This window comes from Muntiacus reevesi, chromosome 3 (genome assembly GCF_963930625.1).
Source record: "Muntiacus reevesi chromosome 3, mMunRee1.1, whole genome shotgun sequence".
NCBI classification, from domain to species: domain Eukaryota; kingdom Metazoa; phylum Chordata; class Mammalia; order Artiodactyla; family Cervidae; genus Muntiacus; species Muntiacus reevesi.
Genome location: NC_089251.1, coordinates 124,827,259 through 124,844,869, shown reverse-complemented (window position 1 = coordinate 124,844,869; position 17,611 = coordinate 124,827,259). Strand labels below are relative to the sequence as shown.

General features: G+C 41.8%; 1 protein-coding gene across 1 annotated transcript; it reads left to right on the top strand.

The window, feature by feature from the left end:
- The first annotated feature begins 1,528 nt into the window (after positions 1-1,528).
- MRPL44 (mitochondrial ribosomal protein L44) lies at positions 1,529-9,172 on the top strand. The gene is made up of 4 exons (XM_065930460.1): positions 1,529-1,734; positions 3,291-3,759; positions 7,297-7,475; positions 8,308-9,172. The coding sequence occupies exons 1-4, from the start codon at positions 1,556-1,558 to the stop codon at positions 8,477-8,479; spliced, it is 999 nt and encodes a 332-aa protein (XP_065786532.1). The 5' UTR covers positions 1,529-1,555; the 3' UTR covers positions 8,480-9,172.
- The last annotated feature ends 8,439 nt before the right edge of the window (positions 9,173-17,611 follow it).

Below are 17,611 nucleotides of genomic sequence, written 5' to 3'. Positions count from 1 at the left end.
TGTGGTATTGGAGAAGACTCTTGAGAGTCCCTTGGACTGCAAGGAGATCCAACCAGTCCATCCTAAAGGAAATCAGTCCTGAATATATATTGGAAGGACTGATGCTGAAGCTGAAACTCCAGTACTTTGACCACCTGATGCGAAGAAATGACTCATTGGAAAAGACCCTGATGCTGAGAAAGATTGAAGGCGGGAGGAAAAGGAAACAACAGAGGATGAGATGGCTGGATGGCATCACCGACTGGATGGACATGACTTTGAGCACTCTCCAGGAGTTGGTGATGGACGGGGAAACCTGGTGTGCTGCAGTCCAAGGGGTCCCAAAGAGTTGGATACAACTGAGAGACTAAACTGAACTGAAGTGGGGATTTAAAGCCAAGGACTAGGGTAGAGGTCAGTGGCTGGAAAAGTACTAGGAGGAAACATCAGGCGTACTAAGGGATTCTGGCTCAACTAAGTTGACAGAATTCTTACAAAAGGCAGGCCAGGGTGATCAGACATAACTGGAGGATAGTAAGGTTTATGAATTTGATAAGATACCAAGGATTGTCAGACATCAGGTGAGGGGAGCCTCTCTAAACTGACTTAGCTTTCTTGTTGAAACTGTGATGCAGGCCTGTCAAGGGGGCAGACTGGAGCCTGAGGTGGAAGCCTTGTTGAGAAGAGGGCTTAGAGAAGCCAGACTGAAGTTTGGTCAAGGAGAATCTTTGCCAGATCCTAACACTGAAGATTCTTGAGCTAAGTCGTAGCATGCTTTGGGATGGTTTTGGTCACCACCTCCTGTATGTTGTTATGAACCAGTTTTCAGGGAGGTGAATGTGAGTGAGATGTGTCCAGGAAGAAAGGAAGGAAGAAGATTGATTACAATGGAGGCTGACTACAATAACCTAGGAGAGGAGTAGGCTAGCCATCAGATAGCTCCTGTGGAAATAAACTGAAAGAAGACTTGCCACATGGACAAAAGAGGGTATTTGTGGAAACAGGAACAACTGAAGACATAGGAGTCCAAGCTGGGTGACTATGGGGGATGCCATTAACAGGTAGAGAGATCACAGCAAGAGGTGCTCTTTCAACATCTACGTGTTTTGTGGGCAGTTCAAAATTTGAGGATTCAGACAGTCTTTTTTGGTGACTTAATATTAAGTTTAAAAAATAGATTAATAGTTTGGTAAGAAAGCAATATTCATTGGAAGGACTGATGCTGACACTGAAGCTTCAAGACTTTGGCCACCTTATGTGAAGAACCGACTCATTGGAAAAGACCCTGATGCTGGAAAAGATCGAAGGCAGCAGGAGAAGGGGACGACAGAGGATGAGATGGTGGGACGGCAAAGAGCCAGATACGACTGAGCCACTGGACTGAACTGAGAGAAAACAAAACAAAACCAAACCCAACGTTTGCGCATGCCCGCTAAAACACCCCCACTGGCCTCCACCCACAGGGCGCTGGCTCAGCCCCCGCCTCTCCCGCGTCTCCCGGTTTCCGGGGGAACTGTGTGACCACGACACTGCTCCGGCTTTCCTCCTTCCGCCCTTCATTGCTTTCTCCGGTGCAATGGCTTCCGGCCTGACGAGGTTGCTGCTGCGAGGTCCCCGTTGCCTCTTGACAACGGCCGGCCCCACTCTCGCCCCGCCGGTTCGGGGAGTGAAGAAGGGATTCCGCGCCGCTTTGCGGTTTCAGAAGGAGTTAGAGCGGTGGCGCCTGCTCCGGTGCCCGCCGCCGCCAGTGCGCCGGTAGGAGTCAACCGGGGAAGAGGTTAGGGGTGGCGGTCGTGGAGCCGGGGCGCGCTCACCCACGGATTCGACCGGGTGGCGGTTAGGGCTGCTCATCGCTCGTTTGCTCCTGGCTTGACCCTAGTTGTGCGATAGAGACACCCGCGGGTCGTGGACGCGTGGCGGAGGCCAAGGGAATGCATTTCTGCTGAGGAGTTGGGCGCGTGGCTGCCCCCGACGCTCTTGGGACTCCCATTTGGAGTCCTGTAGACTGAGACTTGTGAGAAATAAGGCCGGCTGGAGGGTAACCTTTACCCGGGCTTGTGTGTCTTAGCCCCTGCGTTGTATTGCGGCCTCAGAATTCCTTGGGTCCGGACAAGAGGGAGGAAAGCACACAACAGCATTGCGCTATAGGGCAAGAAAGAAAGAAAAAAAAGTACACAGTCACAAGTCCGCTGTCCAGAGGAAAGCAAACAGTTTGGCTTTAGGTTTTTGCCATAATTAATCTTGTTCTGCTACTGGAAAGTCTGGTAGGAAGACCCTCAGATCTTTCTATAACTCCAGAAAAGAGCCCCCTATACATGAGGTTTTGCATCTTTTTAATAATAATGTTTCTTTGACGTGTAGTCGTGGCCGTACAAATAAATGCACCTCACTCTTTAATGGCTCCGTTTGATGGGTGTTTGAGTTACTGTTGCTATTACAACCGATGTAACACCGAATAACTTTAAAGTTACTGCTCCTTTGGAAATTTAGTATGAAAATTGATAGCTACTTTAATATTGCCCTCCCCCCCAAAAAAGCCGATCTAGTTTATACACGTGGTAGGAATATATATGTTCGTAGTCCTATATTTTTTCAACACAGCATATTAAGTTTTTTCCTAAAAATAATAAAAGAGTGTTCCTTGTTAATCTACATTTGGTTATAGTGAAGTTAGTCGTTTTAGGCTTTTATAGTTGTTAAAACTTTATATATTATATAGATTATATATATTTAAATGACTTACAACCCAGATCTTTATGTTTTGCAGCCCTTTTTTACTTGAGAGTTTTATTTTTGGTTTATTGTCTTTAGTTTTAAAAAGACCTTTTAGTCGTTCTTGAGAATGATTGTGAAGTTTTAACCTACTTAAAATATTGATGCTAGATTTTATTGCTAATTTTCAATGAATGCTTTCAAATCTTAAAATACAAGATAAATATAATGTATTTAGTGTTTATGACTTGAACATGTGAAATTGTAATTTGTATCTCATGTGTAAGTATAAAGCATAGTTCTGTGGTTATAACAGTAGAACCTAAAAGTGAGGATAAGGTTTTAGTCTCTGTTGATGAACTGCTTTGATGTGGCAATTGTCTCAGAGGGACAATTGATCCAGCAAAGGGCCACAAGTAATCATCTCACATAAGTTTCAATTTTTAGAAAATCAGATTCTGGAGTTAAAATGAAGCTCAATCTTTTAAAATTTTCTTTGTATGATTAAAGAAAATTGCATCACAATGAGAAATGTTTGCATCACAGTAACATCTTGTTCTCTTTACTGTGTCTTACTGTCTTCTATTTTACATTTTCAGTTCGGAGAAACCAAACTGGGATTACCATGCTGAAATACAAGCATTTGGCCCTCGGTTACAGGAAACGTTTTCGTTAGATCTTCTCAAAACTGCATTTGTTAATAGCTGCTATATTAAAAGCGAGGAGGCCAAACGCCAAAAACTCGGAATAGAGAAGGAAGCTGTTCTTCTGAACCTCAAAGATAATCAAGAACTCTCTGAACAAGGGACATCTTTTTCACAGACATGCCTGACACAGTTTTTTGAGGATGCGTTCCCAGACTTGCCCACGGAAGGCACTAAAAGTCTGGTTGACTATCTCACCAGTGAGGACGTGGTGTGTCACGTGGCCAGAAACTTAGCGGTGGAGCAGCTGACGCTGAGCGCCGACTTCCCTGTCCCCCCAGCTGTGTTACGGCAGACTTTTTTTGCTGTAATTGGAGCCTTGCTACAGAGCAGCGGACCCGAGAGGACTGCACTCTTCATCAGGGTAGGTGATTGTTAGTTGCACATGCTAGAACATGCTTGAGGTAGAAAGAAAAATTTTTTGTACTTTACTTCTTTGTGCTATGACCTTGGCAGGTTACATGTGAATTTTTCTCCTGATCCAAACTGAGAAAGACCTAAAGCTTTTTATCAGTTCAGTTCAGTCACTCAGACATGTCCGACTCTTTGAGACTCCATGGACTGCAGCATGCCAGGCCTCCCTGTCCATCATCAACTCCCAGAGTTTACTCAAACTTGTGTCCATTGAGTTGGTGATGCTATCCAGCCATCTCATCCTCTGTCATCCCCTTCTCCTCCTGCCTTCAGTCTTTCCCATCATCAGAGTCTTTTCCAAGGAGTCAGTTCTTTGCATCAGGTGGCCAAAGTATTGGAGTTTCAGCTTCAGCATTCAGTCCTTCTAATGAACAACCAGGACTGGTCTCTCCTTTAGGATGGACTGGTTGGATCTCCTTGCAGTCCAAGGGACCCTCAAGAGTCTTCTCCAACACCACAGTTCAAAAACATCAATTCTTTTGCCCTCAGCTTTCTTTATAGTCCAGCTCTCACATCCATACATTACTATTGGAAAAACCATAGCCTTGACTAGACGGACCTTTGTAGCCAAAGTCTTGTCTCTTTTTAATATGCTGTCTAGGTTCTTCATAACTTTTCTTCCAAGGAGCAAGCATCTTTTAATTTCATGGCTGCAGTCACCATTGGCAGTGATTTTGGAGCCAAAAAAAATTGTCACTGTTTCCACTGTCTCCCCATCTATTTGCCATGAAGTGATGGGACCAGATGCTATGATCCTAGATTTCTGAATGTTGAGCCTCAGACCAGCTTTTTCACTCACCTTTTCATCAAGAGGCTCTTTAGTTCCTCTTCGATTTCTGGCATTAGAGTGGTGTCATCGGCATATCTGAGATTATTGATACTTCTCCCTGCAATCTTGATTCTAGCTTGTAGTTCATCCAGCCCGGCATTTCACATGATATACTCTGCATGTAAATTAAATAAGCAGGGTGACGATATACAGCCTTGACGTACTCCTTTTCCTATTTGGAATCAGTTTCTTGTTCCATGTCCAGTTTTAACTGTTGCTTCCTGACCACAGATTTCTCAAGAGGCAGGTTAGGTGGTCTGGTATTCCCGTCTCTTTAAGAATTTTTGAGTTTGTTGTGATCCACACAGTCAAAGGCTTTCGCATAGTCAATAAAACAGAAGGAGATGTTTTTCTGGAACTCTCTTGCTTCTTTAATGATCCAACAGATGTTGGCAATGTGATCTCTGGTTCCTCTGCCTTTTCTAAAAAAAAGCTTTTTATGATAGTATCATTATTATTCCAGTTGTCTCTTATTATTGAGGACAACATCAGAGGTGAATTAAATATTAAATTTAATGTTCACCTCATGGCAGGACTGCAAGCCATGTTTTTAGCTTTACATCCTAAGGGACAAGGGTAATGCCTGCACAATAGACACTCAGGTGTTTAGTGAGTGAAAGAGACCAAAGGACATGGCTGGAAGGTGTAGTGTGGCTTGAGAGCTCCTTGCTTAAGTACCAACTGTTTTTCTGCTCTTCTGAGTGATACAGTCTTGGATTTCTGAGTCCCTGTTATGGGCTTTGCTGGTGGCTCAGATGGTAAAGAATCCCCTTGCCATGCGAGAGACCCAGGTTTGATCCCTGGATCAGCATGACTACCCACTCCAGTATTCTTGACTGGAAAATCCCATGGATAGAGGAGCCTGGCGGGATACAGTCCATGGGGCTACAAAGAGTCAGACACAACTGAGCAAGTAAGACTTGCATTATGTACACCTACTTCCTTGTTAGCCCGTAGCTTGCCTAATTAAAATACTTAATGGTGTGATTTAACTCCACTGTCTTTTTAGAAGTTGTCAATTGAGAGAAGTTTTATTCTTTGCTTTAGGATGAAAACGTGAGTTTTTGGTCTTTTCTTACATAATGGATAGTCCAGGCAATCACTTTAAGTCACAAAAAGAGTCTTGATTCAGGCCTTTGAAATCAGGTGTTTTAAACCAGTATCCCTTACATTTGGAATCTATGTATTTAGTTTTGACACTAAGTTGATCTGATCGTTTTGATCAAGAAGGATACTCGCATTAACCAGCTCTCAGACTTCATTCATAGGTAAGGTCTCCCTTCCAACTTCCCAGCCAGGACTTATCTGTCTGTCTGTCTTACGGAAGCAGGTATGTTAACTGACACCTCTGGAGATGGAGCTGAGGGAAATATAGGAAAGGAAAGCAGAAGGTGTTTACCTGACTTGACGGCTAAAAGCCGGTTTAGTGCTTCCTGAGTCTGCTCACTGTTTAAAACAGACACTAGTGAGCATTTTGTTCCCAGCTGGAACCTTACAACCATGTACCTTCATGTGCAGTCAGCTTCCAGTTTTCTGGATAGGTTTCCTTTCAAAATGACATCCCTGCTGTGAATTCCACCTCAGGTCTTAAGGATTTTTTATACCCGACATCAGGTGCGGACTTCGGCCCCATTACTGCAGCTAACTTCTGCCAGACTGTTGCCTTAAGCAGGAGTATGTGTTGACTGCCAGTTGACGGAATGTCCATTGCCTCGTATTCAGAGGCCAGGGGACCCTTTGAAGCCCTCTGGGCTTGAGGTCAGAAGGAAAGCCTCACCTGCCCCCTCTTTCCCCTGCAATTGAATATTTTTTCCTAAAGAAATTCTAACAAAATCCTCCTTTGACCTCCATTCTCTCCCGATCACTATAGCTTATGTAGAGTCTTAGAACTGTCTAAACAGTTTTTGGTCACCATTTTGAAATTTTCACAGTGTAGTCATGAGGCCATTTTGGAAATACTTGTTTACCATATTTGAGTGCCTTTGTTGACAGTTCCAATTATAGATCCTCATAGAGATAGATAATTCAAATATTTATTTCTCAGTCAAGAGCTGTGACATCTCCCATAGTAGAACTGTGTTGGTGGTATAGTGGTGAGCACACCCACTCTCCATAGTAGAACTGACTGGTTTGAATGGTCTTATTTCATTCATTTGCTCACCTAATAGTTATTGTTTCCTATGTGCCAGGCACTGTGCCAAGCACTGGAACCAGAGTTTAATAGGCTTCGATCTTTGCTCACAGCTCATAGGCAGAGAGAGTGGAATGTGGAAAGTGCCCTCAGGTATTGTAAGGTATAGCGGGAGCTCAGAAGAGGCGACCGCTAATTCCAGCAGGGTTAGGGAAGTTTTACAGAAGTTACATTTGCCCCAAGAAGGTCATTCCAGGAAGAAACCTTGAGGAGCATATTCCCTTTGCTGTACAACATATCCTTATACTTTACTTATTTCATGTTGAGTTGTCCAAAAAGTTTCTTTAGGTTATTCTGTCACATCTTATGGAAAACCCAAATGGACTTTTTTGGTCAACGCAATACATAGTAACTCATACCTCTTAATCGAGTTAAATTTTGAAATTTCTGTTAAAAGTAAACTTTGAATTATGGTCCTTATTTTCCTTATACTAATTTAAATGTATAAATTATGTTTTTACATGCAGGACTTCTTAATTACTCAAATGACGGGAAAAGAACTCTTTGAGATTTGGAAGATAATAAATCCCATGGGGCTACTGGTACAAGAACTGAAGAAAAGGAATATTTCACTTCCTGAATCTAGACTCACTAGGCAGTCTGGAAGCACCACAGCTTTGCCTGTGTATTTTGTTGGCTTATACTGGTTAGTAAAATTTTAATCTTCCTAATATTGATCAGAAGTCTTAAAAACTGACTTTTCACAATTCTTTAATAAACCTGGAATTGCATTAAAAGATTTTTTGAAAACCTCATTCCCTTGGTGATCTAGTCACTACTTCCTTTCCCACTGGTCATCCTTAGGGGAAGGTAGATAATCTGTGGTTTGCTAATAGTAGCTTTTGTTAACCAACCATTCAGTATAGAAATCTCATGGAGTATCCTGCTAATCTAAATATTTCTTTAGAAAAAATTTGACTTGTAATAGAGATTTAACCCCAGTCCACACTCGTAACCCTTCAACTGAGCCTAGAACTGAAAAAGAAACTGAATGTTGTCCATCAAAATAAGTCAGCCCATGCTGAGAACTTTTAGGTATCTTAGTAACAGTTGACCTGCCTCAGGTTGATTCCAGGTGGATAGAAGTGTTAAGTGTAAAGTGTGAATATTTATAATGACTTTTAAAATTTAGGTAAATATTTTTCTGATTTTATATGATGTAGGGCTTTGTAGGTATAAAAGCAGTGGAAGACATTGCAAAGGAGAAAATTGATGGTGACTTGTAAGATGTTTCATCTTTAGTTTTAATTGAAGTGCAAAGCAAAAATGAGATGCTCTTGCTTATCAGATTGGCAAGCCTTAAACGCATCCTTCATCAGCAGTTGATACACTGCTGGTAGAAAGAAAAGAAAAGGCCCAATATTTCTGATAGTTTTGGTGAATATTGCTGCCAAAATTAGACCAGGGAAAACTGATCTGTGTGCTTTGTTTTATGATGCACCATGTAATTTCAGGCTATTGTTGCATTTTTTTCCTAGTGATAAAAAGCTGATTGCAGAAGGCCCTGGGGAGACAGTACTGGTTGCAGAAGAAGAAGCTGCTCGAGTGGCACTTAGGAAACTTTATGGGTTCACTGAGAATCGCCGGCCCTGGGACTACTGTAGACCCAAAGAGCCTGTGAGAGCAGAAAAGACCATCGCTGCCAGCTAGCCAGCCAGAGACACGCAGCCTGAAGCTCGTGAGCAAAACAGCGAGACGAACAAACATCAAAAGATGATCCAAGCTGGACATTTTTTAAATTGTAAAGAAATGTGTCTTATTCTTCATACTGAGTTCCTAAAATTGAACAAGTATTTATCAGGTCACTTCTTTTATTTTCTTTTTAGTCATTTTTGTTCTGTCAAAAATCTTTTGATCTTTTGGTATTTTCCTGATAAATTTTAACTCAAATTCTTGATCTTATTATTGTATTTAACTTGTACAGTTAGGTATATTTTATTCCCTTCTGACTTTGAGGTATCATAATTTGAATGTATGTTTTACATGAAGTTTGCTGGAATGCCACTTTAAAAAGTTATTCTTCTTGTATTTCATTGTAGCTTAATTTGATATACCCAGATTAGTGAACTCTGCCTCTCTAATATAGTTTTAGCTAAAATAGTTATAACTTTTAACCTTTAGAAATGTAAGGTGCTGATTATAACAATTAGGCATTTACGATAACTTAGGTGGTGACTACTGAGCCTGTGTTCCTAGAGCCTGTGGTCCATGGTAAGAGAAGCCTAGGTTTAAAATTCTGTATGCAAGTTAATTTCATAGCTATTTAATTTCTATAAAATGAATGCCAGGGGTGTACATTTTTTGCTTTTAAAATAAAATATGAAAATCAAGAGCATATTAAAACATTGAAGTTAATGGGAAAATAAAGTATGTATTTATTTATCAATTTAGTATTCTATGGGAGAAGGCAATGGTAACCCACTCCAGTACTCTTGCCTGGAAAATCCCATGGATGAGGAGCCTGGTAGGCTGCAGTCCATGGGGTCACTAAGAATTGGACACGACTGAACGCCTTCACTTTCACTTTTCACTTTCATGCATTGCAGAAGGAAATGGCAACCCACTCCAGTGTTCTTGCCTGGAGAATCCTAGGGACGGGGGAGCCTGGTGGGCTGCCGTCTATGGGGCTGCACAGAGTCGGACATGACTGAAGCGACTTAGCAGCAGCAGCAGTATTCCATAATCATAGCGACCATGTCCCAAGCATGGCTGTTAAATATCTTATTGTAACACATTTAATTCAGTAGAAGACACATCTTAAGAGTGTGTCTTTCTGGTTCTTTAATCCTTTGTGTTCAATTCAATCCTACTGCAAACTCCCTTTATTTCTTTTCAACTTTTTGGCAACAGTAATAATTTTCAGTTTCAGTCTGCCAGCAGTCACTCCCCAGAAGTTAACAAGAAAAGTGGGAGTTGAGAATAGAAAAGAGGTAATATGTTTAAACTGGTAACACTTTTTGCCATGAGATCTTTTTGTAAAGGAAGAGGAAGAGTTTGAAACTCCTAACCAGTCTCGGGCAAGCAGTTTCAAAGTGGACTTAACATCATCTAGGAGGACTTAGTGGAGAAGGAAACAGCAACCCACTCCAGTATTCTTGCTTGGGAAATCCCATGGATGGAGGAGCCCAGTGGACTTGAGCGGTCACAAAGGGTTGGATACGACTTGGCAACTAAACAAGGTGAAAAAAGAGGACTTATAGCTATGACAGCTAATGCAGAGACTGCTTTTGAGAGAGTAACTCCAACTCCTAATAATTCAGCACACGGATAGAGGACCAAACCCAATAGTGAAATGCTACCCTTACATGTATCATCCACAAGTAGACACATAAGCATCTCATTGATAACACAGGAAAGAGATACTATATAAAAAGTTTCTGGGAAGCAAAAGATGGTATGTATCCTCCGACCACTTCTCATCCAGCATGTGCTAGAGCAATGTTCTAATCCTATTTTAGTTGAACATTTTTTTCCAAAAGTCTTTGGAGAACTCAGTTGCAAACTGAATAATCCTTTCCTTCTCTGTCAGTTCTACTGATAGATATCTCCTGCTCAGGGCAGTTTGCAAGACCATAATCTACAAGTTTGGAGGGGAATTATCTTCACCCTTAGGTTTTTCAAGCTTCTAATCCTTGAATGCTTTTAGGGTTACACATGGAACAAGTCTAGCTCTCTAGTTCATAAAAACTACTTTCTAGTGTAGTGTTGGTTGCTCAGTCATGTCCAACTTTGTGACCCCGTGGACTGTAGCCTGCCAGGCTCCTCTGTCCATGGAATTCTCCAGGCAAGAATACTGGGAGTGGGTAGCCAATCGCTTCTTGAGGGGATTTTCCTGACCCAGGGATTGAACCTGGGTCTCCATTGCAGGCAGATTCTTTACCATCTGAAACACCAGAGAAGCCGGTACCTGTAAAAAGCACCAATTAAAATACCATGAACTAGAATGTAGAAGACAATTTATATACTCTTGCACTTTAATGGACCAACTTGAACGACTACTTAATTTGCTATATGAGAGTAAGTATTAGAGAAGTTTGATGTGTGGGCAAGAGGAGCATGTGGGTACGAGGGTATTGCCTAAAGGACTGTACCCAAGAGCATTCAGTGACCATTCCAGGACCCCTTTTTGACTGATGTCTAGTCCATGTTGAGAAGACAGTCGTTAACGACTGTGGGAAGTTGGTCGGATATAAGAGCACTGACTCAACCTTCGTACCGGAGAAAGATGTTAAAGTCATTTACTTTGAAATTCTGACACTCCCATCCTCCAGCTTCCTCAGCCCCCCAAAAGTTCCTTATCCAAAAATGTAATATTGATGTCTAAAGACTCAATTATCTAAGCATTATTCTTTTTTACTGTAGTTCATATTATGTTATTATATGCATATATAAAATAGGGCATATTATTCTCAAAAGTGTTTTATGTGGTTTTAAGGAAGTGAAATATTAGTAAAAACTATCCCTGCAACTAGACATTATAGAAAGTGAAATAAATCAGAAAAAAATAGCATAGTATTACTTATATGTGGAATTCAAAATACGGAACAAATGAATGTAATTATGAAACAGACTCAGATAAAGAGAACTAGCTTGTGGTTGCCAGTGGGGATGGGAGAGGAATGGACTGGAACTTCTATATTACATATTGAATCGATAAACAAGAATATTAAGCAAAAAAAATACCACCCCCCCCCAAACTATTATCCTAGTTAGGAATGAAAGAAAGGCTATTTTTTTTAGTGTTCAGCGTGTTAGGGATTCTGGCCACAAGATGGTGCTCTAACCCTACTTCTCAGTGAAGTATGAGTGGCATGCAAAGTAACATTAGGGGGAACACTTTTCTCCCCAAACAGGAAAGATTGATTACATGGAATTATAGCGAAATATGACTTCTAGACCTCTTACAACTCTCTTCTGCGACCTTGCCTTTTCTCCCCTCAGGATGTAAGGTTAGGAATTTCACGTATGAGCAATTCACTTCTGATGAATGAGCCAATGCTTGGACCTCGTTCTATCTTCACTAGAAAGAGTGAAAATTTAAGGGTTGTCATAGATAATATGTAGAAAGGACCTTTTTTTTTTTCTTTTTTTGGCCCCTTGTTATTCTTTCCTCCTCTTTTTTATGATGGAAGAAAATGCACGGCAGAGGCAAGGGACACTGTCCATCTTGACACTTAATAAAACCAGATGTGGCCATCCTCATGGGGGTGGGGGTAGGGTGGGGTCCAGCTCACAGCGTTCCCCAGCTGCAGGCAGCCCGTTGAGGACATCGGTCAGGCAGCATGCTGCACACCTCTGCATCTTTAAGCCCACCTTTTCTCTTCCCTTCAGCAGATCCCCGCGTCTTCTCTCGGTGAAGCCCTCTAGCATGGTCGCTTGACCCTAGAGCCATGCTTCACAGCTTCTGTTGCTTCTCAGAGCATTTGAAAGCCACAGTTCTTTCTGGGATACCAAGGCTGATTGCTATACTGAATTGAATCTTGCAAACTGAGGACAATTTTTCCAAGAAAACAATGCATGCAGTCAAAAATCACAACCACAAGCACACAGGCTTCTGAAAGGAGCAAGCTTTCTTGGCATTAGTAGTGTCTGTGCTTCCCACTCGGTGTTCATTGGCTCTTGTTCAATTACCTGGCTGCCTGTTAGTTCTCACTAACAACCAAAGAGTAAGGGTTTTAAGAAAATTTTTTGAGATGGAGAAAATTGAATACATTAGTTTATTTCCCTTCAGTTGAGGAGGAACCCATTATTTGATTATTCAGAGAACACCTTTTTAACCGATCTGTTGTGTGGTAAAATTGCACAGTGAACATGTGACTTTATTTTAATGAGTTTTGCAGAAGAGAAATGACATTGTCAGCTGGAGAAGGACATTTTCAGTCAGACGAGGAAGGTCTATCTGACTTTCTGGTGATACTTTCTTTACATAAACTATTGGTATCAGCGTCTCCACAGCAAAACATGTCAGTAAGAAAGATTTATCAGCAGATGATACAGTTAATGAGGCAAATGCAGTCAAAACTCAGCACAACCCTCAGACTAACAACAACGAAATCACCATTAGATCAGGCTCCTGACAATCTGCCACTCAGGTTTTGATCCTGGGATTGCTTTTCGTCTAAGTGGGACAAGCACAAAGGCCTACCTGTCTTCTCTTTACCTTCTGCAGCTGGGATTATAAACTTTACTTAAAGTTTTTTGTTATTTTTTATTAAACTTTTTTTCTAATGTGGACCATTTTAAAGTCTTTATTGAACTTGTTAATAATTATGTTTTGATGTTTTGGCCACAAGGCATATGGGGTCTTACTTAGTTCCTCAATCAGGGATTGAACCCATACCACCTGCATTAGAAGGCAAAGTCTTAATCATTGGACCACCAGGGAAGACCCAGGATTACAAACTTTGGATGAAAGAGGTACAGCATTAAGGAGTTTAAAAATTTATTTACATTTTGCTGCCTCATATACAATAATCTGCAAGCAACGATGTACCTGGCATTGTGTAGAGTAGTGGTTTCTCGTTTAGCGAATTCCTCCTTTAAATCACAACTGCGTCCTTTTTTCTTCAGGATTTCAGTGAGTGTCAGAGGTGCAGGTTGGGGGAATCTTGAAAGAAACGGAGCTTAGCCAGCGGTGTGGTCCACTCTTTGGTCACCCAAAGTGGACTCTTGGTAGGACACGGTGTCTTTCTGCATCACAGGAGGTCAAGGACACAGCAGTCGGCCATCAGCTTACAAAAAACCTCACCTCTCCCAGGGAGTCACCACCAATCACATCTACTCGGCCTGTCACCAGCAAACTCCATCCTTCCTCCTTCAGTTTTTTAGGTCCCTTAGTGCAGAGCTCAGGTGTCCTTCTGTTTTTAATTTTCGGAAAAACAAAGAGCCACAGGGACAAAAGCCACGCCTTTGTGTCTTTTTGTAAAGTTCTCTTACGACTGGCATTCTTTACAAGTCATCTGTCATCATTTCCTTTTCAGGACAAGACAGCGCTTTCAACTTAACTTGGGTCGGTGCCCACTCTTTTTTCCACTGTGTCTCAGGTGAATTGAAATCCCCATCTCATTAAGTGTCCAAGGAGTGAGTTTCCTGGTTGTTGATCTCCGCTTTTCCGTAAGTTTACCATTTTGTGACCTCAGGGAAATCTCAGCCAGTCTCCTGTCCAACCTCAATGTGACATCTAATCCACATAAGAATTGTTTGCTCAAATATCTACATAGCAAATAAAGATTCTGATACCCAATTCCAGCTTGTCCGGGGGTTTTCTCCACACCAGCTGCGTGTCCTACAATTCAACTCAATTTCAACACTGCCTACCTGGAGAGAGCATCAGGTTCCATAGATTAAGGGCTCAGAAGACTGCTTCCACTTGACATGCCAGTTGGAAGCTCAGGTTGTTACCTGTGCCGCTGACCCACTGGCTATAAATCAGAGGTTTCCATGACCCTTCCTTGGGTTCACTAAATTTGCTAGAGCAGCTCACAGAATGCAGAGGAGTATTTCATTTACTAGATTACTGGTTTCTTATAAGAGGACATAACTCAGGGACAGCCAGATGGAAGAGATCAATAGGGCAAGGGCTGAGGGAAGGGCAGGGTAAGGAGTTTTCAAGGAGCATGCTGTCCTCCCTGTATCTCAACTGTTGAGTTCACCAATCCAAGAGCTCTGCAAACCATCATCTTGGGTTTTCACAGAGACTTCATTTCATAGCCTGCAGCTGTTGAGTTGCTAAGTCGGGTCTGACTCTTGTTGACCCCATGAACTGTAGCCCACCAGGCTCCTCTGTCCAGGGGATTTCCCAGGCAAGAATGTTGGAGTGGGCTGCCATTTCCTTTTCCAGGGGATCTTCCTGATCCAGGGATTGAACTCGCATCTCCTGCATTGGCAGACAGATTCTTTACCACTGAGCCACCTGGCTTCATAAGCATGATTGGTGAAATCATTGGCCATCAGTGACTGATAGAACCGCTAGCCAGCCCCTCAATCACAAAGGCTGGGGTGTGGGGCCCCCGAATCCCATGGTTGGTATTCCTGGTGACCAGTCCCCATCCTTGGGAGCTGCAAGTTACCTTAACATATTAACATAACAAAAGACACCTTTATTGTGCTCCTCACTTAAGACATTCCAAGAGTTTGGGGAGTTCTGTGCCAGAAGCCGGGATGAGGAACAAATACTGTATATATATATTTTTTTATTATAAATCACAGCACCACAGCAAATATAATCTTTTACCCCAGGTCTGTCATATTTGTGGCAATCTCCATATTTTAAATTTATTCCAGTTTCCTTCAAAGTGTTCATAAATGTTATCATTTTGAAGGCAAGGCCTTCAGACCCACTAAGTGTATCAAAAGATAAAAGTTGAATTTTAGAAAAATAATTTGATGAACGTTCCCCTTAAATCCAGGAATTATAAACAAGGTTTACGAGTCAGCTCCCTGGGCTGGGACGATCCCCTGGAGAAGGGCATGGCAACCCACTCCAGTATTCTTGCCTGGAGAATCCCATGGACAGAGGCGCCTGGAGGGCCTGTAGCCCATGGGGTCACAAGAATCAGACATGACTGAGCGACTAAGCACAAACAGGAGTCAGCCAGGATCAAAACTGGGTATTGACTGATGAATATAAAAAAAGTTAATAGAAACTGCAGTAGAAACTGGAGGCCAGAAGGGGGAGCTCTCACACCTGTGAAAGATGAACCCAGCAAGGAAAAGACACTTTTTGTACCAGGCAAAGACTCAGCCCGTGGGAAGCCATGAACCGTTTTCTGTCACAGCTCTCAACTTTCTGCTCCCTATATAAGCATTTCCTTCTCTTGCCATGGGGGTAGATAGTTCTCCTCTCACTATAGTTGCATATCCCAAATCGTAATTCTCTGCTTATCCCGAATAAACCCATCTTTGCTGAAGAAATACCTGGCATTCTACATGCTTTAGGCCAACAGGAGGAAGGGCCAAAGAGGAGTTAAGTTGAGCAGATCAAATGAAAGAGAGAGGATATACAGATATATATGGGCTTCCCCCATGGCTCAGAGGGTAAAGAATCCGCCCATAGGGCAGGAAACATGGATTCGAAGCCTGGGTCAGGAAGATCCCCTGGAGGAGAAAAATGGCAACCCATTCCAGTATTCTTGCCTGAAAAAAATCCCATGGACAGAGGAGCCTGGTGGGCTACAGTTCACAGGCTCGCAAAGAGTCAGAGAAAACAGAAACGAAATACATACTCATAGATACATATAGCCTGAGACCCCTGGTGTTATGAACCTTCCATGTTCAAAACTTCCATGTTCCAAGTTTTATATATCATAAATTTGAAACATTAAAATCTTTTGAAGAGGCATTCAGAAATGAGACCAGATACTGCCAAATTTAACATGCCCAGTAAAATCTGACTAATTTACTGGGGAGCAGACTGCCTGTATCACATAACAGGGCCACTACATTGACAAGACAAACTCTTCTGGTCCTTTCTGAAATGAGAAGTGCAGAGTCGAGTCTTAGTGCTGCAGGCACTTTTATATCTTCCTGGACTAAGGAGCACTTGGTCCTACCTCCTTATCTTAAATATGCACTTGCAATAGTTAAAGACTTTTCTAGGCTAAGATTCTCTCACCCTTCTAAAATCAAGCCACTTAGGGAATGGACAGTATTTATCTTTGTACTGCCTGGTACTTGGTACCCAGCAGGAATACGAATGAATGAGTGAAGTGATAATTCTCAAATTACTACTAACATTATACCTTTTTAAAACTATTCAAAATAACTGGATGGGATCAGAAAATTGAACACCAGTAAAACTAAAAGGCTTTAGTAACTATATTAGCATGTTTGCTAGAATACAAGTGGTCTCATGTAACCATTCAAATTAATTCTTTGGCATTTACACTTAAATCAGGAAAACAATTGTCCCCTTGCTCCCTTCTCTCTTGGTTAATAATCAAGGTGGTGGTTGTTCAGTTGCTGAGTCACATCTGATTCTTTACGACCCCAGGGACCGTAGCTAGAGAATACTAGGGAAGTTTGCCATTTCCTTCTCCAGGGGATCTACCCAAACCAAGGGATCAAACCCACGTCTCCTGCTTGGCAGGTGGATTCTTTACCTCTGAACCACCTGGAAGCCCTAACAATCAAGGTATCCACATTTAAAAAGTTGCAAACAGCAAGACTCAGTCTATCTGACAAATAATTGTAAACGACAAACTGGTGAAGAGTTGAACATGAGGTTTTAACGTACAAGGAGAGCGATAGAGCTAATGGGTTTTTTAAAAAGTAGTTTTTGATCACTACTATTCTTACAAACTATTTTTACTTAGAATACAAACTATTCTTATTTAGATAAGGGTACCCAAATCTCTAGAAAATTAATAAAACAGATAAAATAAAAATGGTAAACTTAGAATTGTGATGAGTTCTCCAAAAACACAAAAGACAAAAAAAATCCCACAAAAAAAGCCTGCTTTGAAAAACAAGCATTCTAGCCTATCATCAAAAATGAAACCACCACTGTTCACCGGGTAACTTCTTTCTGCTCTTGCTACCAAACCCCTCCCTACCTTTGCTGGGAAACCTCAGCCCTGGCCTGAGGAACCCTATCTGAAATTAGAGACAGGATTTCTCTGTGACAGAAGTTCCCCTGAACTGATGCTTTTGAACTGTGGTGTTGGAGAAGACTCTTCAGAGTCCCTTGAACTGCAAGATGAAACCAGTCAATCCTAAAGGAAATCAGTCCTGAATATTCATTGGAAGGACTGATGCTGAAGCTAAAGTTTAAATACTTTGGCC